The sequence below is a fragment of the Pristiophorus japonicus genome, chromosome 9 (assembly GCF_044704955.1).
Source record: "Pristiophorus japonicus isolate sPriJap1 chromosome 9, sPriJap1.hap1, whole genome shotgun sequence".
Lineage (NCBI taxonomy): Eukaryota > Metazoa > Chordata > Chondrichthyes > Pristiophoridae > Pristiophorus > Pristiophorus japonicus.
In genome coordinates this window covers 220114291-220139740 of record NC_091985.1, presented here as the reverse complement: position 1 = coordinate 220139740, position 25450 = coordinate 220114291, and the positions used below count along the sequence as shown (strand labels likewise).

General features: G+C 45.9%; 2 protein-coding genes across 2 annotated transcripts in view; both read right to left on the bottom strand.

Annotated features, from left to right (window-relative positions):
- LOC139273731 (zinc finger protein 664-like) overlaps positions 1-25450 on the bottom strand; it is a 316000-nt gene that overhangs the window by 21548 nt on the left and 269002 nt on the right. The window lies entirely within an intron of this gene.
- LOC139273733 (histone H4 type VIII-like) lies at positions 19384-19748 on the bottom strand. The gene has a single exon (XM_070890795.1). It carries the CDS (start codon positions 19696-19698, stop codon positions 19384-19386), a length of 315 nt encoding a protein of 104 aa, XP_070746896.1. The 5' UTR covers positions 19699-19748.

Genomic DNA, 25450 nt, shown 5'->3' with positions numbered 1-25450 from the left:
ACTTTGCTGGGAGAAATAAAAAAGCAAATTATTATTTAAATGGGGAGAGAATACAAAATGCCGTGTACAGCGGGATCTGGGGATCCTTGTACATGAAACACAAGAATTTAGCATGCAGTTACAGCAATTAATTAGGAAGGCAAATGGAATGTTGGCCTTTATTGCAAGGGGGATGGAATATAAAAGTAGGGAAGTCCTGCTGCAAATGTACATGGCATTGGTAAGACCACACTTGGAGTACTACATACAGTTTTGGTCTCCTTATTTCAGGAAGGATATACTTGCACTGGAGGCAGTTCAGAGAAGGTTCACGAGGTTCATTGCTGAGATGAAGGGGTTGTCATAATGAGAAAGATTGAGCAGGTTGGGCCTGTACTCATTGGAGTTTAGAAGACGTAGAGGTGATCTTATTGAAACGTATAAGATTGTGAGGGGGCTTGACAGGGTAGATACAGAGAGGATGTTTCCCCACATGGGGGAATCTAACACCAGGGGGCATAGTTTCAGAATAAGGGGTCGCTCATTTAAAAGGGAAATTAGGAGCAATTTTTTCTCTGAGGGTTGTGAATCTTTGGAATTCATTACCTCAGAGAGCTGTGGGGGCTGGGTCATTGAATGTATTTAAGATAGGGATAGACAGATTTTTGAATGATAAGGGAGTCAAGGGTTATGGGGAGTGGGCGGGGAAGTGGAGTTGAGGCCTGGATCTGATCAGCCATGATCTTATTGAATGGCGGAGCAGGCTCGAGGGGTCAAATGGTCTACTCTGCTCCTATTTCTTATGTTCCTGCCCTTGGAGTGTTTTATGGGACAGTGTAGAGGGAAATTTGCTCTGTACTTAATACTTGCTGTACCTGCCCTTGGAGTCTCTGATGGGACAGTGTAGGTGGAGGTTTACTCTGTATCTAACCCATGCTGCACCTGCCCTGGGAGCGTTTCGTTAGACAGTGTACATAAGAAATAGAAACAGGAGTAGGCCATACGGCCCCTCGAGCCTGCTCCGCCATTCAATAAGATTATGGCTGATCTGATCATGGACTCAGCTCCACTTCCCCGCCCACTTCCCCGCCTACTCCCCATAACCCCTTATCCCCTTATCGTTTAAGGAACTGTCTATTTCTGTCTTAAATTTATTCAATGTCCCAGCTCTCTGAGGCAGCGAATTCCACAGATTTACAATCCTCAGAGAACAAATTTCTCCTAATCTCCTTTTTAAATGGGCGGCCCCTTATTCTAAGATCATGACCTCTAGTTCTAGTCTCCCCCATCAGTGGAAACATCCCCTGTGCATCCACCTTGTCGAGCCCCCTCAAAGTCTTAAACGTTTCGATAAGATCGCCTCTCATTCTTCTGAACTCCAATGAGTAGAGGCCCAACCTACTCAACCTTTCCTCATAAGTCAACCCCCCCCCCCCCCGCCCTCAGCCCCACAATCAACCTTGTGAACCTTCTCTGAACTGCCTCCAAAGCAAGTATATCCTTTCGTAAATATGGAAACCAAAACTGCACACACTATTCCAGGTGTGGCCTCACCAATACCTTGTATAGCTGTAGCAAGACTTACCTGCTTTTATACTCCATCCCCTTTGCAATAAAGGCCAAGATACCATTGGCCTTCCTGATCACTTGCTGTACCTGCATACTACCCTTTTGTGTTTAATGCACAAGTATCCCCAGGTCCCGCTATACTGCGGCACTTGGCAATCTTTCTCCATTTAAATAATAACTTGCTCTTTGATTTTTTTTCTGCCAAAGTGCATGACCTCACACTTTTCAACATTATACTCCATCTGCCAAATTTTTGCCCACTCACTTAGCCTGTCTATATCCTTCTCCGATTTTTTGTGTCCTCCTCACACGTTGCTTTTCCTCCCATCTTTGTATCGTCAGCAAACTTGGCTACGTTACACTCGATCCCTTCCTCCAAGTCGTTAATATAAATTGTAAATAGTTAGGGTCACAGCACTGATCCCTGTGTCACCCCACTAGTTACTGGTTGCCAACCAGAGAATGAACCATTTATCCTGACTCTGTTCTGTTAGTTAGCCAATCCTCTATCCATGCTAATATATTACTCCCAACACCGTGAACTTTTATCTTGTGCAGTAACTTTTTACGTGACACCTTGTCAAATGCCTTCTGGAAGTCCAAATACACCACATCCACTGGTTCCCCTTTATCCACCATGTTCCTTACATCCTCAAAGAACTCCAGCAAATTTGTCAAACATGACTTCCCCTTCATAAATCCATGCTGATTCTGCCTGACCAATTTTGCTCATCCAACTGAACTGCTACTGCTTCTTTAATAATGGACTCCAACATTTTCCCAACCATAGATGTTAGGCTAACTGGTCTATAGTTTCCTGCTTTTTGTCTGCCTCCTTTTTCAAATAGGGGTGTTACATTTGCAGTTTTCAATCTGCTGGGACCTCCCCAGAATCCAGGGAATTTTGGTAAATTACAACCAATGCATCCACAATCCCTGCCACTACTTCTCTTAAGACCCACAGATGCAAGCCATCAGGTCCAGGGGATTTATCTGCCTTTAGTCCCATTATCTTACTGAGTACCACCTTCTTAGTGATTGTGATTGTGTTAAGTTCCTCCCCCCATATAGCTCCTTGACTATCCACTGTTGGAATATTGTTAGTGTCCTCTATCGTAAAGACTGATAGAAAATATCTGTTCAAAGTTTCTACCATCTCCATGTTCCCCATTACTAATTCCCCGGTCTCGTCCTCTAAGGCACCAACATTTACTTTAGCCACTCTTTTCCTTTTTATATACCAATAGAGACTGTTTTTATAGTTTGTGCTCGTTTACTTTCATAGTCTATCTTCCCTTCCTTAATCATTGTTTAATCATTCTTTGCTGACTTTTAAAAGCTTCCCAGTCTTCTGTCCTCCCACTAGTTTTGGCCACTTTGTATGCCCTTGTTTTTAGTTGGATACCGTCCTTTATTTCTTTAGTTAGCCACGGATGGCTATCTTCTTTTATACTTGCTATTGAGGGAGTGCAGCGAAGGTTCACCAGACTGATTACCGGGATGGTAGGACTGACGTATGAAGAAAGACTGGATCAACTAGGCTTATATTCACTGGAATTTAGAAGAATGAGAGGGGATCTCATTGAAGCAAATAAAATTCTGACGATTGGACAGGTTAGATGCAGGAAGAATGTTCCCGATGTTGGGGAAGTCCAGAACCAGGGGTCACAGACTTAAAGATAAGGGGTAAGCCATTTAGGACCGAGATGAGGAGAAACTTCTTCACTCAGAGAGTCGTTAACCTGTGGAATTCCCTACCGCAGAGAGTTATTGATGCCAGTTCATTGGATATGTTCAAGGGAGAGTTAGATATGGCCCTTACGGCTAAAGGGATCAAGGGGTATGGAGAGAAAGCAGGATAGGGGTACTGAGGGAATGATCAGCCATGATCTTATTGAATGGTGGTGCAGGCTCGAAGGGCCGAATGGTCTACTCCTGCACCTATTTTCTATGTTTCTGTGTCACTTATTAGCCCCAGCCTGAATGTTGTCCAGGTCTTGCTGTAAGCGGGCATGGACTGCTGCATTATCTGAGGAGTTGCAAATGGAACTGAATACTGTGGCGTCATCAGCGAACATCCCTAGTTCTGCTTTCATAGTTTTTCAGTCGCCTTTATTTAGAATCAGGACACTGGTTTGAGATCTGACTTTCTCACTCTCCAACTGAATTTGAAATTCAACCATGTTATGTTCACTTTTTCCTAGAGGATCCTTCACTATGAGGTCATTTATTAATCTTCTCTCATTACACAATACCAGATCTAAGATAGCCTGCTCCCTGGTTGGTTCTGCAACGTACTGTTCAAGGAGACCATCCCAGATACACTCTTATAAACTCTTCCTCAAGTCTACCTTGGCCAATTTGATTTGTCTAATCAATATGAAGCTTAAAATCGCCCATGATTATTGCCGTACCTTTCTTACAAGCCTCCATTGTTTCTTGATTTATACTCCATCCAACAGTGTAGCTACTGTTAGGGGGCCTATAGACTACACCCACCAGTGACTTCTTCCCCTTATTAATTCTTATCTTCACCCAAACTGATTCTACATCTTGATCTTCTGAGCCAAAATCATTTCTCACCACTGCACTGATCTCATTGGTTATTAACAAAACTATCCCACCTTTTCCTTTCTGTCTATCCTTCTGAATTGTTAAATACCCCTGAATATTTAGTTCCCCGCCTTGGTCACCTTGCAACCACGTCTCTGTAATGGCTATCAGATCATATCCATTTGTATCTATTTGTGCCGTCAACTCATCTATCTTGTTACGACTGCTGCGTGCATTCAGATAAAGAACTTTTAATTTTGACTTTTTACCATTTTTCCCTGCTTTGACCCTACTTTCTGTTACACTCTTATTTTTATACATACAGTCTGATTCTCATTTCCCACAGTGCAACCCTGCTCTATTGCCTTCTCTTTGCTCTTTGACTTTTTAAATTTCCTCTCACCTGAACCCTCCCCCCCCCCGCTCCCCGCCAACCACCCACTATTTAGTTTAAAGCCCTCTTTACAGCCCTAGTTATTCGCTTCGCCAGGGCACTAGCACCAGCCTGGTTCAAGTGAAGCCCGTCCCAACAGTTCAGCTCCCTCTTGCCCCAGTACTGGTGCCAGTGCCCCATGAATCGAAACCCATTTCTCCCACACCAATTTTTGAGCCACGTGTTCATCTTTCTGATCCTATTTACCCTATGCACATTTGCCCGTGGCTCATGTAGTAATCCAGAGATTATTGCCTTCGTGGTTCTGCTTTTTAATTTAGCCCCTAGCTACTCAAACTCCCTCAACAGAACCTCTTTCTTTGTTCTACCTATGTCATTGGTAACTACGTGGCCCACGACAACTGGATCTTCCCCCTCCCACTCCAAGTTCCTCTCCAGCCCAGAGGAGATGTCCTGAAACTTGGCAATTCGCAGGCATCACAGCCTTGCGGACTCACGCTCTCGGCTGCAGAAAACAGTATCTGTCTCCGAACCAAGACTGTTTCTTACCACTACAACATTTCTTTTTACTCCCTTCCCCCCCACTTGAATGGCCTCCTGTAGCACGGCGCTGTGGTCAGTTTGTTCATCCTCCTTGCAGTCCCTGCCCGCGTCCAAGCAGGGAGCACGAATCTCGTACCTGTTGGGCAATTGCAAGAGCTGAAGCTCCTCCATCACTACCTCCTAGGTCCCCACAGCTGCCTCGCTCGTAGTCACACACTCCTGTCCCTAACCACGGACCAAATTTGAATGAATTAATCTAAGGGGTGTGACTGCCTCCTGGAACACAGCGTCCAGGTAACTCTGCCCCTCCCTGATGTGTCGCAGTGTCTGCAGCTCGGACTCCAGTTCATCAACGTGGAGCCGAAGTTCCTCGAGCAGCCAACACTTGCTGCAGATGTGGTCGCCGTGGACCTCAATGGGGTCAACCAGCTCCCACCTGCAGCAGCAGTAACACAGTCAGATTCAGGTGAATTTATAATGGGGAACAAAGAAATGGCAGATCAATTGAACAAGAACTTTGGTTCTGCCTTCACAAAGGAAGACACAAATAAGCTTCCGGATGTACTAGGGGTCCGAAGGTCTAGTGAGAAGGAGGAACTGAAGGATATCCTTATTAGGTGGGGAAATTGTGGTAGGAAAATTAATGGGATTGAAGGGCCGATAAATCCCCAGGGCCTGATCGTCTGCATCCCAGAGTATTTAAGGAAGTGGCCCTAGATATAGTGGATGCATTGGTGATCATTTTCCAGCAGTCTATTGACTCTGGATGAGTTCCTATGGACTGGAGAGTTGCTAATGTAACACCACTTTTTAAAAAAGGAGGGAGAGAGAAAATGGGTAATTATAGACCAGTTAGCCTGACATCAGTAGTGGGGAAAATGTTGGAATCAATCATTAAGGATGAAATAGCAGCACATTTGAAAAGCAGTGATAGGATTGGTCCAAGTCAGCATGGATTTATGAAGGGGAAATCATGCTTGACAAATCTTCTGGACTTTTTTGAGGATGTAACGAGTAGAGTGGACAGGGGAGAACCAGTGGATGTGGTATATTTGGACTTTCAAAAGGCTTTTGACAATGTCCCACACAAGAGATTGGTGTGCAAAATTAAAGCACATTGTATTGTGGGTAATGTACTGACATGGATAGAGAACTGGTTGGCAGACAGGAAGCAGAGAGTCGGGATTAATGGGTCCTTTTCAGAATGGCAGGCAGTGACTAGTGGAATGCCGCAGGGCTCAGTGCTGGGACCCCAGCTCTTTACAATGTATATTAATGATTTGGATCATGGAATTGAGTGTAATATCTCCAAGTTTGCAGATGACACTAAACTGAGTGGCGGTGTGAGCTGTGAAGAGGATGCTAAGAGGCTGCAGGGTGATTTGGACAGGTTAAGCGAGTGGGCAAATACATGGCAGATGCGGATAATGTGGATAAATGTGAGGTTATCAACTTTGGGGATAAAAACACGAAGGCAGAATATTATCTGAATGGCGGCAGATTAGGAAAAGGGGAGGTACAGCGAGACCTGGGTGTCATGATTCATCAGTCATTGAATGTTAGCATGCAGGTACAGCAGGCGGTGAAGAAGGCAAATTGTATGTTGGCCTTCAGAGCTAGGGGATTTGAGTAGAGGAGCAGGGAAGTCTTACTGCAGTTGTACAGGGCCTTGGTGAGGCCCCACCTGGAATATTGTGTTCAGTTTTGGTCTCCTAATCAGAGGAAGGACATTCTTGCTATTGAGGGAGTGCAGCGAAGGTTCACCAGACTGATTCCTGGGATGGCAGGACTGACATATGAGGAGATACTGGATCGACTGGGCCTGTATTCACTGGAGTTTAGAAGAATGAGAGGGGATCTCATAGAAACATGTAAAATTCCGACAGGACTGGACAGGTTAGATGCAGGAAGAATGTTCCCAATGTTGATGAAGTCCAGAACCAGGGGTCACAGTCTTAAGGATAAGGGGTAAGCCATTTAGGACTGAGATGAGGAGGAACTTCTTCACTCAGAGAGTTATTAACCTATGGAATTCCTTACCGCAGAGAGTTGTTGATGTCAGTTCATTGGATATATTCAAGAGGGAGTTAGATATGGCCCTTGCATCTAAAGGGATCAAGGGGTATGGAGAGAAAGCAGGAACGGGGTACTGAAGGAATGTTCAGCCATGATCTTATTGAATGGTGGTGCAGGCTCGAAGGGCCGATTGGCCTACTCCTGCACCTATTTTCTATGTTTATACATCGCTTGCCCTGACATCTCTAATGTATTTAATTAATTTTTAATGCCAGCTCTTAATTTAAACCAATGCCCAAGAAAAGAGAGAAACCTTGCCGGCGACGCCCACATCCCGTGAATGAATTTTTTTGAAACAGTTCTAAACTTGGCCAGGATGGAATGTGAATGTTTGAGGAGAGGGGTCATTAGCGTTATCTAGCTACTTACAGCCAGGGCAGCTTGTAACCATAGTTCCTGAACAGAATTATGCCATGTGTGATCTGTGTCAAATGTTAATGCTTGCGTAGCACTTACTCTGAGCTAAAGAACTGTTTGGCTCTCTTTCCCCCCCCGCCCACCCTGCCAGTTGGAAGTAAGGCTTTGAATGTGCCCAATTGAGTAATGCCAGGTAAGAGATTTAAGGTTTGTCACTGTGTCGACCTAAGGGTCCTTGATGACTCAGTCAGTGCCATACTGACATATTTGTCTTTACGACTAACCTTTGATGGAACTGGAGAGATGTCGACTGTGATGGCAACAGTTTTGGCAACAGACTGTTTAGAGGAGCCGATCCCAAAAACTGCCCCAAAGTTAATACAGCCCCTTTGATCTGCTGGAGTATTTTCCCATGAATTGTTCTCATATTGATTACCAAAGCAATTGGTGACATAGCCTGACAAGACTTTGAACAGTGTGTGGGGGGGGGGGGGGGGGCAATTTTATCCTGAGCCGCCCTACCCACGCAGGGAACTGCCGGGATGGGTGAATGGGGGGCCAGCGCTGACTTTACAGCCTGGAGTCAGTATCGGGAGTGGGGTAATAATGGCGTCCCATCCCATCCCGTGGTGATTCCTGCCCGGCGAGTTTGGTAAAAGTGATACCCCCCACTCCCGGGTCTCTGTGTGGCAGCCTCTCCAGGGGTTTTAATTTCTCCAGCCTCCTTGCGCATGGTTTCAGCGGGTCCCCCAAGTCAGGGGGTCCCCCGTTACTGGCTGATGCTTGGCAGTGTTTACGGTCTTGTATGCATTGTCGCCATCGGGTTAATCAAGATCTGGTCAGTTACAAGCGATCTGTAAAGATACAATGGGTTTTCCTGAATTTGTTAAGGCCCCTAGTTAATACGCAGCGAGGGTGTTACCATTCATCTGGACTTGGTTGGCTGTGAGGACAAGTGTACCCACTGTAGCCGAACTCCCTCTTCCTGCTCCAGGCCAAGCAATGGAAGATACGTTCAGGAAAGGGGTACTGAGGGAATGATCAGCCATGATCTTATTGAATGGCGGTGCCGGCTCGAAGGGCCGAATGGCCTACTCCTGCACCTATTTTCTATGTTTCTATAACCAATCATTTCCCTGCTTTCCTGTGACATCACATTTTGAATCTTTTTACTTCTTATCCTCCCAGGTCACTTGGTGCTGTTTCGGCTGTCTGCTCGGCTGACTCACGCCCTTTGTAGGATTGCCGCTGCTCCCGCTCTCGCGCCCTTTCCGAAGTCCCGCTGCTCGGCTGACTCACGCCCTTTGTAGGCTTACCGCTGCTCCTGCTCTCGCACCCTTTCCGAGTCCCGCTGCTCGGCTGACTCATGTCCTTTGTAGGCTTGCCGCTGCTCCCGCTCTCGCGCCCTTTCCGAAGGGATGGGCGCAAGTAGGTTTTTCCCCACGCGTTGGTTCTCTCACTACCTGCTGCAGGCCCAGTCTGGCAGCTATGTCCTTCAGGACTTTGCCAGATCGATTAGTAGTGGTGCTACCGAGACAGTCTTGATGGACATTGAAGTCCCCCACCCAGAGTACATTCTGTGCACCTTGCTACTCTCAGTGCTTCTTCCAAGTGGTGTTCAACATGGAGGAGCACTGATTCATCAGCTGAGTGAGGGCGGTAAGTGGTAATCAACAGGAGGTTTCCTTGTCCATGCTTGACCGGAAGCCAGGAGACTTCATGGGGTCCGGAGTCAGTATTGAGAACTCCCAGGGCCACACTCTCCCGACTGTATACTACTGTATCGCCACCGGTGGGACAGGACATACCCAGGGATGGTGATGGAGGAGTTTGGGACATTGGCTGAAAGGTATGATTCTGTGAGTATGACTATGTCAGGCTGTTGCTTGACTAGTCTGGGACATCTCTCCCAATTTTGGCACAAGTCCCCAGATGTTGGTGAGAAAGACTGGGCTGGGTGGGCCGTTGTCGGGTCCGTAGCTGGTGCGGAGGTCGATGCCGGGTGGTCCGTCCGGTTTTATTCTTATTGTTTTTCATAGCGGTGGATCAATTGATGAATCAATATGATCTTTTTGAATGGCGGAGAAGGCTCGAGGGGCCAAATGGCCTACTCCTGTTTCTAATTCTTATGTGCTTATTCCCTAGCCCAGATCCTGTCTTTATATTAAGAGCAATGGTCCCAACACTGACCCTGGGGACACCACTGTTTACATCCCTCCAGTCTGAAGAACATCCATTAACCACTACTCTCTGTTTTCTGCCCTTTACCCAACTTCCTCTCCACGCGGCCCCACTCCCTTTAATACCGTGAGCCTTAATTTGATCAACAAGCCTCCTGTCCGGCACCTTATCATACACCTTTTGACAATCCATCTGCACAACATCCACTGTATTTCCTTTCTCACTGCACTGTGTTATTTCCTGCAATAATCCCTGCTGTCTGTCCTGAATCACTACCAAATGTTGCAATGTTTACTTCTGAAGTTAAAATCCCCCACGCAGGGGTAAAGCGCTCTATCAATGACACCAGGAGCCCAGACACGGGACCAGGCTGTGCTCTGAGCAGGCGCAGTGCCAGTGGTGGAGGTGGTCTGAGGCAGAAGAGACGTTCCACGAGTCGGTAGGAGCTTGTGGGCTCAGCAGTCGAATTGGACCCCTGGGTGGGCTGGGCAGCTTCATAAACACCTGGTGTAGGCCTCAGGCCCCAAATATGAGCCTGCAGGCTCCATGTTTGACCCGCGGTGAGAGACCCGACCACTCGGGGTAACTAGCTGAATTCTTGGACAGGATCAGGGCGCCTGTGTGGCCATCTTGGTACAGGAGCAGAGGGTGGGTGGGGTTTAGGGTCCCAGTGACCAGGAGAGAAAATAATTTCCTTGTTTATTCTCAGTGCGCACTAGGGATGTAGAACTGAACTCAACCAGAGAAGAGGGAGTGAGAAAACTGCATATGGAGGAAAGAAATGATAGAGGTGGTGTGATGAGTTTGGATTTCAGCACAGGGTGGAGGGAGAGTGTGTGGGATGAGAATTTACAGCTTTGGGGAACAAAAGAGGAAAGAATGCTCCATAGAAACTAGGATTGTCTGTCCTCAGTGCTGACTTTTGTAAACTCCTTTTACAGAATATTAGAAAAGGAGGATTTACAGATGGGAAACTCGAACCAATCACAGTCACTCGATTCACCTGTAATCATCAGCCTTTGAATGTGGAAGGAGAAACGGTTGTCTGTTCTGTCTGTGAGAAAAGATATTAAACATCAGTGTGACTGGTAAAGCACCGAGACACACACACCCGAGTGAGAGTGTTCCAGTGCACTGACTGTGGAAAGAGCTTTAACCAGTTACACAGCCTGAAAAAACATCGCACCATTCACAGCGGGGAGAAACCGTTCACATACTGTGTGTGTGGACGAAGTTTCAATTGATCATCCAACCTGGAGAGACACAAGGACACCCGCACCATGGAGAAACCGTGGGAATGTGGAGACTGTGGGAAGAGATTCAATTGCCCCTCTGCGCTGGAAACTCATCGACGGCATCACAACGGAGAGAGGCCATTCACCTGCCCCATGTGTGGGAAGGGATTCACTCAGTCATCCAACTTGCTGGTACACAAGCGAATTCACACTGGGGAGAGAATATTCATCTGCTCTGAATGTGGGAAGGGTTTCACTCGATCATCCCACCTGCTGGCACACCAACGCATTCATACTGGGGAGAGGCTGTTCATCTGCTCTGATTGTGGGAAGGGTTTCACTCGATCATCTTACCTACTAGCACACCAGCGAGTTCACACTGGGGAGAGGCTGTTCACCTGCTCCGAGTGTGAGAAGCATTTCACTCGATCATCCCACCTGCTGACACACCAGCGAGTTCACACTGGGGAGAGGCCGTTCATCTGCCCTGAGTGTGGGAAGGGATTCACTCAGTCATCCAACCTGCTGACACACCAATGCATTCACACTGGGGAGAGACCGTTCACCTGCCCTGAGTGTGGGAAGGGATTCACTCAGTCATCCAGCTTGCTGAAACACCAATGAATTCACAAATGACTGCAGGGGTTGGACTCTGCTGTTATTGTTGCCGTTCATCACGTCCAGGACTGAACCATGTTCACTCAGACTGTTGGGGTTTGTTGCCGCTGGTATAATTAATCCCTATAACTGGGCTGGAGTTTAATTTTCTGGATATCATTGAATCATAGAATGGTCACAGCACAGTAGGAGGCCTTTTGGACCATCGAACCCATGCCGGCTCTCTGCAAGAGCACTTCAGCTAGTCATAAGAACATAAGAAATAGGAGCAGGAGTAGTCCACACCACCCCTCGAGTCTGCTCCGCCATTCAATAAGATCATGGCTGGTCTGATCATGGACTCAGCTCCACTTCCCTGCCCACTCTCCATAACCCTTTATCGTTTAAGAAACTGTCTATTTCTGTCTTAAATTTATTCAATGTCCCAGCTTCCACATCTCTCTGAGGCAGCGAAGTCCACAGGTTTACAACCCTCTGAGAGAAGAAATTTCTCCTCATCTCTGTTTTAAATCGGTGGCCTCTAGTTCTAGTCTCCCGCATCAGTGGAAACATCCTCTCTGCATCCACCTTGTCAAGCCCCCTCATATACGTTTTGATAAGATCACCTCTCATTCGTCTGAATTCCAATAAGTGGAGACCCAACCTACTCAACCTTTCCTCATAAGTCAATCCCCTCATCTCCGGAATCAACTTAGTGAAACTTCTCTGAACTGCCTCCAAAGTACCCACAGGTCCTGCTGTACTGCAGCACTTTGCAATCTTTCTCCATTTAAATAATAACTTGCTTTTTGATTTTTTTCTGCCAAAGTGCATGACCTCACACTTTCCAACATTACACTCCATCTGCCAAATTTTTGCCCACTCACTTAGCCTGTCTATTCCTTTTGCAAATTTTTTGTGTCCTCCTCACACATTGCTTTTCCTCTCATCTTTGTATCATCGGCAAACTTGGCTACATTACACTCAGTCCCTTCTTCCAAGTCGTTAATATACATTGTAAATAGTCCCAATCCCCGCCCTTTCCCCGTGGCCCTGCAAATGTTTTATTTCATGTACTTATCAATTCCCTTTTTAAAAGCCACAATTGAATCTGCCTCCACCACCCTTTCAGGCCGTGCATTCCAGATCCTAACCACTCGCTGCTTAAAGAAAAGTTTTTTCTCATGTCACCTTTGGTTCTTTTGCCAATCACCTTGAATTTGTGTCCTCTGGTTCTCAACCCTTCCGCGAATGCGAATATTTTCTCTCTACTCTCCAGATCCCTCATGATTTTAGAGCACCTCTATCAAATCTCCTCTCAACCTTCTCAGTTCTAAGAAGAACAACCCCAGCTTCACCATTCTATCCATTGTAACTGAAGTCCCTCATCCCTGGAATCATTCTTGTAAATCTTTTCTGTACCCTCTGTCAAATAAATCAGCTTTGTTTCCTACATACAATGAGTCGATTCCTTGATTTCTCCAAGAGGAGACTAATTGATGTCCTTTTACCGACTGTTCCATTTTTGAGCCTTTTCACGGCTTCTGTTTTAGTGATGTTGGTTAAGAACATAAGAATTAGGAACAGAAGTAGGCCATCTAGCCCCTCGAGCCTGCTCTGCCATTTAACAAGATCGTGACTGATCTGGCCGTGGACTCAGCTCCACTTACCCGCCCGCTCCCCATAACCCTTAATTCCCTTATTGGTTAAAAATCTGTCTATCTGTGACTTGAATACGTTCAATGAGCTAGCCTCAACTGCTTCCTTGGGCAGAGAATTCCACAGATTCACAACCCTCTGGGAGAAGAAATTGCTTCTCAACTCAGTTTTAAATTGGCTCCCCCATATTTTGAGGCTGTGCCCCCTAGTTCTAGTCTCCCCGACCAGTGGAAACAGCCTCTCTGCCTCTATCTTGTCTATCCCTGGTTGAGGGATAAATGTTAGCCAGGACACCGGAGATCTCGCTTTTCTTCGAAATAACATCATGGACTCTTTAACGCCAACTTGAGAGGTCAGATGGTTCTGATTCTTTTTTTTCATTCGTTCACGGGATGTGGGCGTCGCTGGTAAGGCCAGAATTTATTGTCCATCCATAATTGCCCTTGAGAAGATGGGGGGGAGCCATCTTCTTGAACTGCTGCAGTGCGTGTGGTGATGGTACTCCCACAGTATTGTTAGGGAGGGAGTTCCAGGATTTTGACCCAGTAATAATGAAGGAATGGCGATATGCTTCCAAACCAGGATAGTGTGTGACTTGGAAGGAAACGTGGAGGTGGTGGTGTTCCCATGCACCTGCTGCCCTGTCCTTCTAGTTGGTAGAGGTCGTGGGTTTGGGAGGTACTGCCGAAGAAGCCTTGGTGAGTTGCTGCAGTGTATCTTGTACATGGTAAACACTACAGCCACGGTACGTTGATGATGGTAGGGAGTGGATGTTTAAGGTGGTGGATGGGTGCCAATAAAGCGGGCTGCTTTGTCATGGATGGTGTCGAGCTTCTTGAGTGTTGTCGCAGTTGCATTCATCCAAGCAAGTGGAGAGTATTCCATCACACTCCTGACTTATGCCTTGTAGTGGTGGAAAGGCTCTGGGGAGTTAGGAGGTGAGACACTCACCATACAATACCCAGCCTCTGACTTGCTCTTGTTGCCACAGTATTTATGTGGCTGTTCCAGTTAAGTTTCTGGTCAATGGTAACCCCAAGGATCTTGATGGTAGGGGATTCGGTTATGGTAATGCCATTGAATGTTATGGGGTGGTGGTTAGACTCTTGCTTGTTGGAGATAGTCATTGCCTGGCACTTGTGGCGTGAATGTTACTTGCCACTTACCAGCCCAAGCCTGAATGTTGTCCAGGTCTTGCTGTACGCAGGCATGGACTGCTCCATTATCTGAGGAGTTGCGAATGGAACTGAACACTGTGCAGTCATCAGCGAACATTCCCACTTCTGACCTTATAATGGAAGGAAGGTCATTGATGAAGCAACTGAAGATGGTTGGGCCGAGGACACTGCCCTGAGGAACTCCTGCAGCGATGTCCTGGGGCTGTGATGATTGACCTCCAACTACCACAACTATCTTCCTTTGTGCTAGGTATGACTCCAGCCAGCGTAGAGTTTTCCCCCAGATTCCCATTGACTTCAGTTTTACTACAGCTCCTTGATGCCGCACTCGGTCAAATGCTGCCCTGATGTCGAGGGCAGTCACTCTCACTTTGCCTCTGGAATTGAGCTCTTTTGACCATGTTTGGACCAAGGATGTGATGCGGTCTGGAGCTGAGTGGTCCTGGCGGAACCCAAACTGGGTATCGGTGAGCAGGTTATTGGTGAGTAAGTGCCGCTTGATACCACTGTTGGTGATAACTTCCATCACTTTGCTAATGATTGAGAATAGACTGATGGGGCGGTAATTGACCAGATTGGATTTGTCCTGCTTTTTGTGGCAGTTTTCCACATTGTCGCATCGATGCCAGTGTTGTAACTGTACTCGAACAGCCTGGCTAGAGGCGCGGCTAGTTCTGGAGCACAAGTCTTCAGTACAACAGCCGGTGTGTTGTCGGAACCCATAGCCTTTGCTGTATCCAATGCATTCAGCTGTTTCTTGACATCACATGGAGTGAATCGAATTGGCTGAAGACTGGCTTCCTTAGGAGGAGGCCGATGTGGATCATCCTCACGGCACGTCTGGCTGAAGATGGTTGTAAACACCAGCCTTTTCTTCTCAGAAGATCAAGATGTAGAATCAGTTTGTGTCAAGATAAGAAATAATAAGGGAAATAAATCACTGGTGGGAGTAGTGTATAGGCTCCCTAACAGTAGCTACACTGCAGGACAGCATATAAATCAACAACACATAGAGGCTTGTAAGAAATACTGCAATAATCATGGGCGATTTAAATCTTTTGATTGGACAAATCAAATTGGCAAAGATAGCCTTAAGGAAGAGTTCATAGAGTGTATTCGGGATGTTCTTAGAACAATATGATGTGGAGCCAACCAGGGAGCAGACTATTTTAGATCTGGTAATGTGTAATTAATGATCTCGTAATAAAGGATCCTCTTGGGAAGAGTGATCATAACATGGTATAATTTCAAATTCAGTTTGAGGCTGAGAAACTTGGGTCTCGTTCTCGTGCCCTGAACTTAAATAAAGGCAATTACAAAGGAAGGGTAAGATGGTAGATAAGCAGTGACAGACATTTAAGGAGATATTTTATAACTCTCAGCAAAGATATATTCCAGTGAGAAAGAAAGACTCTAAAGAAGAACCAGCCATGACGAACTAAGAATTTTTTGAGGATGTAACTGGTAGAGTGGACAAGGGAGAACCAGTGGATGTGGTGTATTTGGACTTTCAAAAGGCTTTTGACAAATCCCACACAAGAGATTGGTGTGCAAAATTAAAGCACATGGTATTGGGGGTAATATACTGACGTGGATAGAGGACTGGTTGGCAGACAGGTAGCAGAGAGTTGGGATAAACGGGTCCTTTTCAGAATGGCAGGCAGTGACTAGTGGTGTGCCGCAGGGCTCAATACTGGGACTCCAGCTATTTACAGTATAAATTAATGATTTAGATGGGGGAATTGAGTGTAATATCTCCAAGTTTGCAAATGACACTAAGCTGGGTGGCAGTGTGAGCTGTGAGGAGGACGCTAAAAGGCTGCAGGGTGACTTGGACAGGTTAGGTGAGTGGGCAAACGCGTGGCAGATGCAGTATAATGTGGATAAATGTGAGGTTATCCACTTTGGTGGCAAAAACACGAAGGCAGAATATTATCTGAATGGCGGCAGATTAGGAAAAGGGGAGGTGCAACGAGACCTGGGTGTCATGGTACATCAGTCATTGAAAGTTGGCATGCAGGTACAGCAGGTGCTGAAGAAGGCAAATGGTATGTTGGCCTTCATAGCTAGGGGGTTTGAGTATAGGAGCAGGGAGGTCTTACTGCAGTTGTACAGGGCCTTAGTGATGCCTCACCTGGAATATTGTATTCAGTTTTGGTCTCCTAATCTGAGAAAGGACGTTCTTGCTATTGCGGGAGTGCAGCGAAGGTTCACCAGACTGATTCCCGGGATAGCTGGACTGACATATGAGAAGATACTGGATCGACTGGGCCTGTATTCACTGGAGTTTAGAAGGATGAGAGGGGATCTCATAGAAACATATAACAGTCTGATGGGACTGGACAGGTTGGATGAAGGAAGAATGTTCCAGATATTGGGGAAGTCCAGGACCAGGGGACATAGTCTACGGATAAGGGGTAAGCCATTTAAGACTGAGATGAGGATAAACTTCTTCACTCAGAGAGTTGTTAACCTGTGGAATTCCCTACTGCAGAGTTGTTGATGCCAGTTCATTGGATATATTCAAGAGGGAGTTAGATATGGCCCTTACGACTAAAGGGATCAAGGGGTATGGAGAGAAAGCAGGACAAGGGTACTGAGGTGAATGATCAGCCATGATCTTATCGAATGGTGGTGCAGGCTCGAAGGGCTGAATGGTCTACTCCTGCACCTATTTTCTATGTTTCTAAGAAGTAATGGATGGCATCAAATTGAAAACAAAAGCATACAATGTTGCGAAGATTAGTGGAAGGCCAGAAGATTGGGAACTTTTTAGAAAAGAGCAAAAGACGACTAAAAAAGGGAAAGGAGATAGATTGAGAGTAAACTAGCAAGAAATATAAAAAGAGACAGTAAGAGATTCTATAGGTATATAAAAAGGAAGAGAGTAGCTAAGTTGGTCCCTTAGAGGATGAGACCGGTGAATTAATAATGGAAAACGGAAGTGGCAGAGAATTTGAACAAATATTTTGTATCGGTCTTCACTGTAGAAGACACTAAAAGCATCCCAATAATTGATAATCAAGGGGCTATGGGAGGGGACAAGATGGACAAGTCCCCTAGACCTAATGGCCTGCATCCTATGGTATTAAAAGAAGTGGTTACAGAGATGGTAGCTACATTGGTTGTAATCTGCCAAAAATCCCTGGATCCTGGATTTTTGATTGGAAAACAGCAAATGTAATTCCCCTATTTAAGAAAGGAGGGAGACAGAAAGCAGGAAACTGTTAGCCTAACATCAGTCATTGGGAAAATGCTGGAGTCCATTATTGATGAAGTAGCAGCAGGACATTTAGAAGATCATGGTACAGTCAAGCAGAGTCAGCATGGTTTTATGAAAGGGAAATCATGCTTGACAAATTTATTGGTGTTCTTTGAGGATGTAATGAGCAAGGTGGATAAAGGGGAACCAGTAGGTGTCATGTATTTGGATTTCTAGAAGGCATTCGATAAGGTGCCACATAAAAGGTTACTGCACAAGATAAGAGCTCACGGAATTGGGAGTAATATATTGGCATGGATAGAGGATTGGCTAACTAACAGAAAACAGAATTGGGATAAATAGGTCATTTTCAGGTTGGCAAACTAACTAGTGGGGTGCCACAGGGATCAGTGCTGGGACCTCAACTATTTACAATCTATATTAATGACTTGGATGAAGGGACCGAGAGTAATGTAGTTTAATTTGCTGATTATACAAAGATAGGTGGAAAAGCAATTTGTGAGGAGGACGCAAAGAATCTACAAAGGGATATGGATAAGCTAAGTGAGTGAGCAAAAATTTGGGAGATGGAGTATAATGTGGGAAAATGTGAGGTTATCCACTTTGGTATGAAAAATATAAAAGCAAATGAAAAATATAAATGGGGAAAGATTAGAAAATGCTGCAGTACAGAGGGATCTGCGCGTCCTTGTACATGAAACACAAAAAGTTAGCATGCAGGTACAGCAAGTAATTAAGAAGGCAAATGGAATGTTGGCCTCTTTTGCAAGGGGGATGGAATATAAAAGTAGGGAAGACCTGCTACAACTGTACAGGGTGTTGGTGACACCACACCTGGAGTACTTTATACAGTTTTGGTCTCTTTGCATTGGAGGCAGTTCAGAGAAGGTTCACGAGGTTGATTCGTGAGATGAGGGGGTTATGAAGAAAGGTTGAGCAGTTTAGGCCTATATTCATTGGAGTTTAGAAGAATGTGAGGTGATCTTATTGAGCACAGGTGAGCACAACAGTGGCAAATGGAATTCCATCCAGAGAAGTGTGAGGTAATACATTTGGGGAGGGCTAACAAGGAAAGGGAATACACATTAAATGGTAGGTCACTGAAAAGTGTAGAAGAACAAAGCAAGTGCATGTCCACAAATCCCTGAAGCTGGCAGGCCAGGTAGATAAGGTGGATAAGAAGGCATACGGAATGCTTGTTTTTATTAGCTGAGGCATAGAATACAAGAGCAGGGATGATTATGCTTGAACTGTATAAAATACTAGTTAGGCCACAGTTAGAGTACTGCGTGCAGTTCTGGTCACCGCATTACAGGAAGGATGTGATTGCACTGGAGAGAGTACAGAGGAGATTTACGAGGATGTTGCCAGGAGTGGAGAATCTTAGCTATGAGGACAGATTGGATAGACTGGGTTTGTTTTCCTTGAAACAGAGGAGACTGAGGTGTATAAAATTATGAGGGCCCTAGATATAGTGAATAGAAAGGGCCTATTTCCGAGCAGAGGGGTCAACAACTAGGTGCATAAATTTAAAGTAATTGGTAGAAGGTTTAGAGGTGATTTGAGGGGAGATTTCTCCACCCAGACGGTGTTGGGGGTCTGGAGCTCACTGCCTGAAAGGGTGGCTGAGGCAGAAACCCTCACCACGTTTTTAAACAGCACTTGAGGCGCTGTAACCTGCGGACCTAGAGCTGGGAAGTGGGATTAGGTCGGATAGCCTCCTGTTGGCTGGCATGGACATGGCCTCCTTCCGTGCTGTAAATTTCCATGATTCTATGTGCGTCAATCTGGTGAGTAAATGATCAGAAAAATAGTCAAACTGCCCCAGGGTCACGTTGTTCAGCCGCCGAATCCATAGAGAGTGCGGCTCTGCCGCTTCAGAGCGTACACCATATCCATGGCTGTGACCATTTTGCGTTTGGTGTGCTCAGTGTAGGTGACCACATCCCTAATCACATTCTCCAGGAAAACCTTCAGCACCCCGCGGGTCTCCTCGTAGATCAGGCCCGAGATCCACTTGACACCGCCACGGCGAGCCAGGTGGCAGATGGCAGGTTTGGTGATGCCCTGGATGTTATCACTGAGCACTTTACGGTGGTGTTTGGCTCCGCCTTTACCCAGTCCTTTGCCTCCTTTACCTCGGCCAGACATCATAATTCTTCACAGGAACATAAATTGAATGATAAACTCTCGCCATCCAGATGTGTTTATGAAGCCAGCCCAGACCTGGTTGAGGAAGGCGAGTGTGAGAGAGGCAAGGAGGAACCAGAATCAGGGTGACAGGTTGAGCAGAGACAGCAGCCTCTGAGCTTCCAGATCTGCCTCCAGACTTCACGCTCCAGCATTGAAATACTTGCCTGCTCCTTCCCGGCACCCTCTCCCCGCCCAGTGTTTAACCCGACGGGAAGGGCCCTTGTGACCTCCCCTCCCCCAGCTCTGCCAGCGGCTGCCGTTTCCTCTGTGCTTGGCTGATGATCGTTGAACACATCAGGGAGCGGAGATATCCTGGGCCCGAGTAAGAGAGCAAACAGCAGCCTCCTTCCAGCAGCTCATCACATTGAGACTATGTCCATAAATGGGCTTTGTGTCGGGGTATCGGGGGCTGTTTGTAAGAGGCAGAGTGGAGCAGGAAGTAGTTTGGGAACATGGAATGAGTGGGGGAAGGAAGCGGAGATATCCCGGGTTGTGTGTGTACAGTGTAAGGCAACAGAGAAAGTTAATCACCGCACTCTTTCAAGTCATTGCTGCTTTCTTTCACAAATCAGTAGTAAATGTTCCTGATTCCCAATCTCACCGTGTCTGCTCTTGGACATTGAACAGTGGAAACACAGCTTGACAGTGAGGATGTGAGGAGTGTCACAAAGTGCATCTATTGAAGGCACCAAGACAGAAGTGTGAAAGTGGACATTTCAAATTTGGTAATTTTGTTTCGGTGCATTGAGCTCTCCAGAACAGTGTTGAAGGTGATCGAGAACAGGCCCTTAACTTGGTTCTCATAGACTGAGAGCAATTGTGGTACAGCCCAGGTACCTGTGGATATAATCCAGAAAGCGATTCAGAATTTTACAGGTTGCCCTGTGGGAGAGGAAGTTATAAATCTCGACTGTATCAATCGGGTGATCCCATTCATGAACCAGTGCCGGATTTGTATTGTGACTGGATGCTGATAACTTTCTATAAAACTACCCTACACAACTGGTGTGGAAAATCTGAGTGCCGCTGTACTGCAGTGAGGTCAGAAACATAGAAACATAGAAAGTAGGTGCAGGAGTAGGCCATACGGTCCTTCGAGCCTGCACCGCCATTCAATATGATCAAGTCTGATCATGCAACTTCAGTACCCCATTCCTGCTTTCTCTCCATACCCCTTGATCCCTTTAGCCGTAAGGGCCACATCTAACTCCCTTTTGAATATATCGAACGAACTGGCCTCAACAACTTTCTGTGGTAGAGAATTCCACAGGTTCACAATTCTCTGAGCGAAGAAGTTCTCTTCTCAGTCCTAAATGGCTTATCCCTAATCCTGAGACTGTGACCCCTGGTTCTGGACTTCCCTAACATTGGGAACATTCTTTCTGCATCTAACCTGTCCAATCCTGTCAGAATTTTATATGTTTCTATGAGATCCCCTCTCATTCTTTAAATTCCAGTGAATACCTAGTCGGTCCAGTCTTTCTTCATATGTCAGTTCTGCCATCCCGGGAATCAGTTTGGTGAACCTTCGCTGCACTCCCTCAATAGCAAGAATGTCCTTCCTCAAGTTAGGAGACCAAAACTGTACACAATACACCAGGTGTGGCCTCACCAAGGCCCTGTACAACTGTAGTAACACCTCCCTGCCCCGTACTCAAATCCCCTCACTATGAAGGCCAACATGCCATTTGCTTTCTTAACTGCCTGCTGTACCTGCATGCCAACCTTCAATGACTGATGTACCATGACTCCCAGGTCTCATTGCACCTTCCCTTTTCTTAATCTGTCACCATTCAGATAATAGTCTGTCTCTTAGGTTATCCACTTTGGTGGTAAAAACAAACATTTATCCACATTATACTTCATCTGCCATGCATTTGCCCACTCACCTAACCTATCCAAGTCACTCTGCAGCCTCATAGCATCCTCCTCGCAGCTCACACTGCCACCCAACTTAGTGTCATCCGCAAATTTGGAGATGCTACATTTAATCCCCTCGTCTAAATTATTAATGTACAATGTAAACAGCTGGGGCCCCAGAACAGAATCTTGCGGTGTCCCACTAGTCACTGCCTGCCATTCTGAAAAGTACCCATTTACTCCTACTCTTTGCTTCCTGTCTGCCAATCAGTTCTCATTCCACGTCAGCATACTACCCCCAATCCCATGTGCTTTAACTTTGTATATTAATCTCTTGTGTGGGACCTTGTCGAAAGCCTTCTGAAAGTCCAAATACACCACATCAACTGGTTCTCCCTTGTCCACTCTACTGGAAACATCCTCAAAAAATTCCAGAAGATTTGTCAAGCATGATTTCCCTTTCACAAATCCATGCTGACTTGGACCTATCATGTCACCTCTTTCCAAATGCGCTGCTATGACATCCTTAATAATTGATTCCATCATTTTACCCACTACCGATGTCAGGCTGACCGGTCTATAAATCTCTGTTTTCTCTCTCCCTCCTTTTTTAAAAAGTGGGGTTACATTGGCTACCCTCCACTCCATCGGAACTGATCCAGACTCCATGGAGAGTTGGAAAATGACTGTCAATGCATCTGCTATTTCCAAGGCCACCTCCTTAAGTACTCTCGGATGCAGACCATCAGGCCCTGGGGATTTATCGACCTTTAATCCCATCAATTTCCCCAACCAAATTTCCCGACTAATAAGGATTTCCCTCAGTTCTTCCTTCTTACTAGACCCTCTGACCCCTTTTATATCCAGAAGTTTGTTTGTGTCCTCCTTAGTGAATACCGAACCAAAGTACTTGTTCAATTGGTCTGCCATTTCTTTGTTCCCCGTTATGACTTCCCCTGATTCTGACTGCAGGGGACCTACGTTTGTCTTTACTAACCTTTTTCTCTTTACATATCTATAGAAGCTTTTGCAGTCCATTTTAATGTTCCCTGCAAGCTTCCTCTCGTACTCTATTTTCCCTCCCCTAATCAAACCCTTTGTCCTCCTCTGCTGAGTTCTAAATTTCTCCCAGTCCCCGGGTTCGCTGCTATTCTGGCCAATTTGTATGCCACTTCCTTGGCTTTAATACTATCCCTGATTTCCCTTGATAGCCACGGTTGAGCCACCTTCCCTTTTTTATTTTTACGCCAGACAGGAATGTACAATTGTTGTAGTTCATCCATGCGGTCTCTAAATGTCTGTCATTGCCCATCCACTGTCAACCCCTTAAGTATCATTCGCCAATCTATCCTATACAATTCACGCCTCATACCTTCAAAGTTACCCTTCTTTAAGTTCTGGACCATAGTCTCTGAATTAACTGTTTCATTCTCCATCCTAATGTAGAATTCCACCATATTATGGTCACTCTTCCCCGAGGGGCCCTGCACAACGAGATTGCTAATGAATCCTCTCTCATTGCACAACACCCAGTCTAAGATGGCCTCCCCCCCGAGTTGGTTCCTCGACATATTGGTCTAGAAAACCATCCCTAATGCACTCCAGGAAATCTTCCTCCATCGTATTGCTTCCAGCTTGGTTAGCCCAATCTATATGCATATCAAAGTCACCCATAATAACTGCTGCACCTTTATTGCATGCACCCCTAATTTCCTGTTTGATGCCCTCCCCAAGGTGTGGCCTCACCAAGGCCCTGTACAACTGCAGTAAGACCTCCCTGCTCCAATACTCAAATCCTCTCGCTATGAAGGCTAACATGCCATTTGCCTTCTTCACCGTCTGCTGTACCTGCATGCCAACTTTCAATGACTGATGCACCATGACACTCAGGTCTCGTTGCACCTCCCCTTTTCCTAATCTGTCACCATTCAAATAATATTCTGCCTTCCTGTTTTTGCCACCAAAGTGGATAACTTCACATTTATCTACATTCTACTGCATTATTTTGCCCACTCACCTAACCTGTCCAAGTCACCCTGCAGCCTCTTAGCTTCCGCCTCAAAGCTCACACTGCCACCCAGCTTAGTGTCATCTGGAAACGTGGAGATATTACATTCAATTCCTTCGTCCAAATCATTAATGTATATTGTAAATAGCTGGGGTCCCAGCACTGAACTTTGCGGTACCCCACTTGTCACTGCCTGCCATTCTGAAAAGGACCCGTTCATTCCTACTCTTTGCTTCCTGTCTGCAAACCAGTTCTCTATCATGTCAATATATTAGCCCCAATACAATGTGCTTTAATTTTGCACACTAATCTCTTGTATGGGACCTTGTCAAAAGCTTTTTGAAAGTCCAAATACACCATATCCACTGGTTCTCCCTTGTCCACTCTACTAGTTACATCCTCAAAAAATTCTAGAAGATTTGTCAAGCCTGATTTCCCTTTCATAAATCCATGCTGTCTTGGACCGATCCTGTCACTGCTTTGAAATGCGCTGCTATTACGTCTTTAATAATTGATTTCAACATTTTCCCCACTACCGATGTCAGGCTAACCGGTCTATAATTCCGTGTTTTCTCTCTCCCTCCTTTTTTAAAAATTGGGGTTACATTAGCTACCCTCCAATCCATAGGAACTGATTGAGAGTCTATAAAATGTTGGAAAATGACCACCAATGTATCCACTATTTCTAGGGCCATTTCCTTCAGTACTCTGGGATGCAGATTATCAGGCCCTGGGGATTTCTCGGCCTTCAATCCCATCAATTTCCCTAACACAATTTCCTGACTAGAAACATAGAAACATAGAAAATAGGTGCAGGAGTAGGCCATTCAGCCCCTCCAGCCTGCACCGCCATTCAACGAGTTCATGGCTGAACATGAAACTTCAGTACCCGCCTCCTGCTTTCTCGCCATACCCCTTGATCCCTCGAGTAGTAAGGACTTCATCTAACTCCCTTTTGAATATATTTAGTGAATTGGCCTCAACTACTTTCTGTGGTAGAGAATTCCACAGGTTCACCACTCTCTGGGTGAAGAAGTTTCTCCTCATCTCGGTCCTAAATGGCTTACCCCTTATCCTCAGACTGTGACCCCTGGTTCTGGACTTCCCCAACATTGGGAACATTCTTTCTGCATCTAACCTGTCTAAACCCGTCAGAATTTTAAACATTTCTATGAGGTCCCCTCTCATTCTTCTGAACTCCAGTGAATACAAGCCCAGTTGATCCAGTCTTTCTTGATAGGTCAGTCCCACCATCCCGGGAATCAGTCTGGTGAATCTTCGCTGCACTCCCTCAATAGCAAGAATGTCCTTCCTCAAGTTAGGAGACCAAAACTGTACACAATACTCCAGGTGTGGCCTCACCAAGGCCCTGTACAACTGTAGCAACACCTCCCTGCCTCTGTACTCAAATCCCCTCGCTATGAAGGCCAACATGCCATTTGCTTTCTTAACCGCCTGCTGTACCTGCATGCCAACCTTCAATGAATGATGTACCATGACACCCAGGTCTCGTTGCACCTTCCCTTTTCCTAATCTGTCACCATTCAGATAATAGTCTGTCTCTCTGTTTTTACCACCAAAGTGGATAACCTCACATTTATCCACATTATACTTCATCTGCCATGCATTTGCCCACTCACCTAACCTATCCAAGTCACTCTGCAGCCTCATAGCATCCTCCTCGCAGCTCACACTGCCACCCAACTTAGTGTCATCCGCAAATTTGGAGATACTACATTTAATCCCCTCGTCTAAATCATTAATGTACAATGTAAACAGTTGGGGCCCCAGCACAGAACCTTGCGGTACCCCACTAGTCACTGCCTGCCATTCTGAAAAGTACCC

Bases quoted from the DNA above. Each gene is read 5' to 3' on its own strand.
- LOC139273733 (XM_070890795.1), bottom strand. From the start codon at position 19,698: ATGATGTCTGGCCGAGGTAAAGGAGGCAAAGGACTGGGTAAAGGCGGA.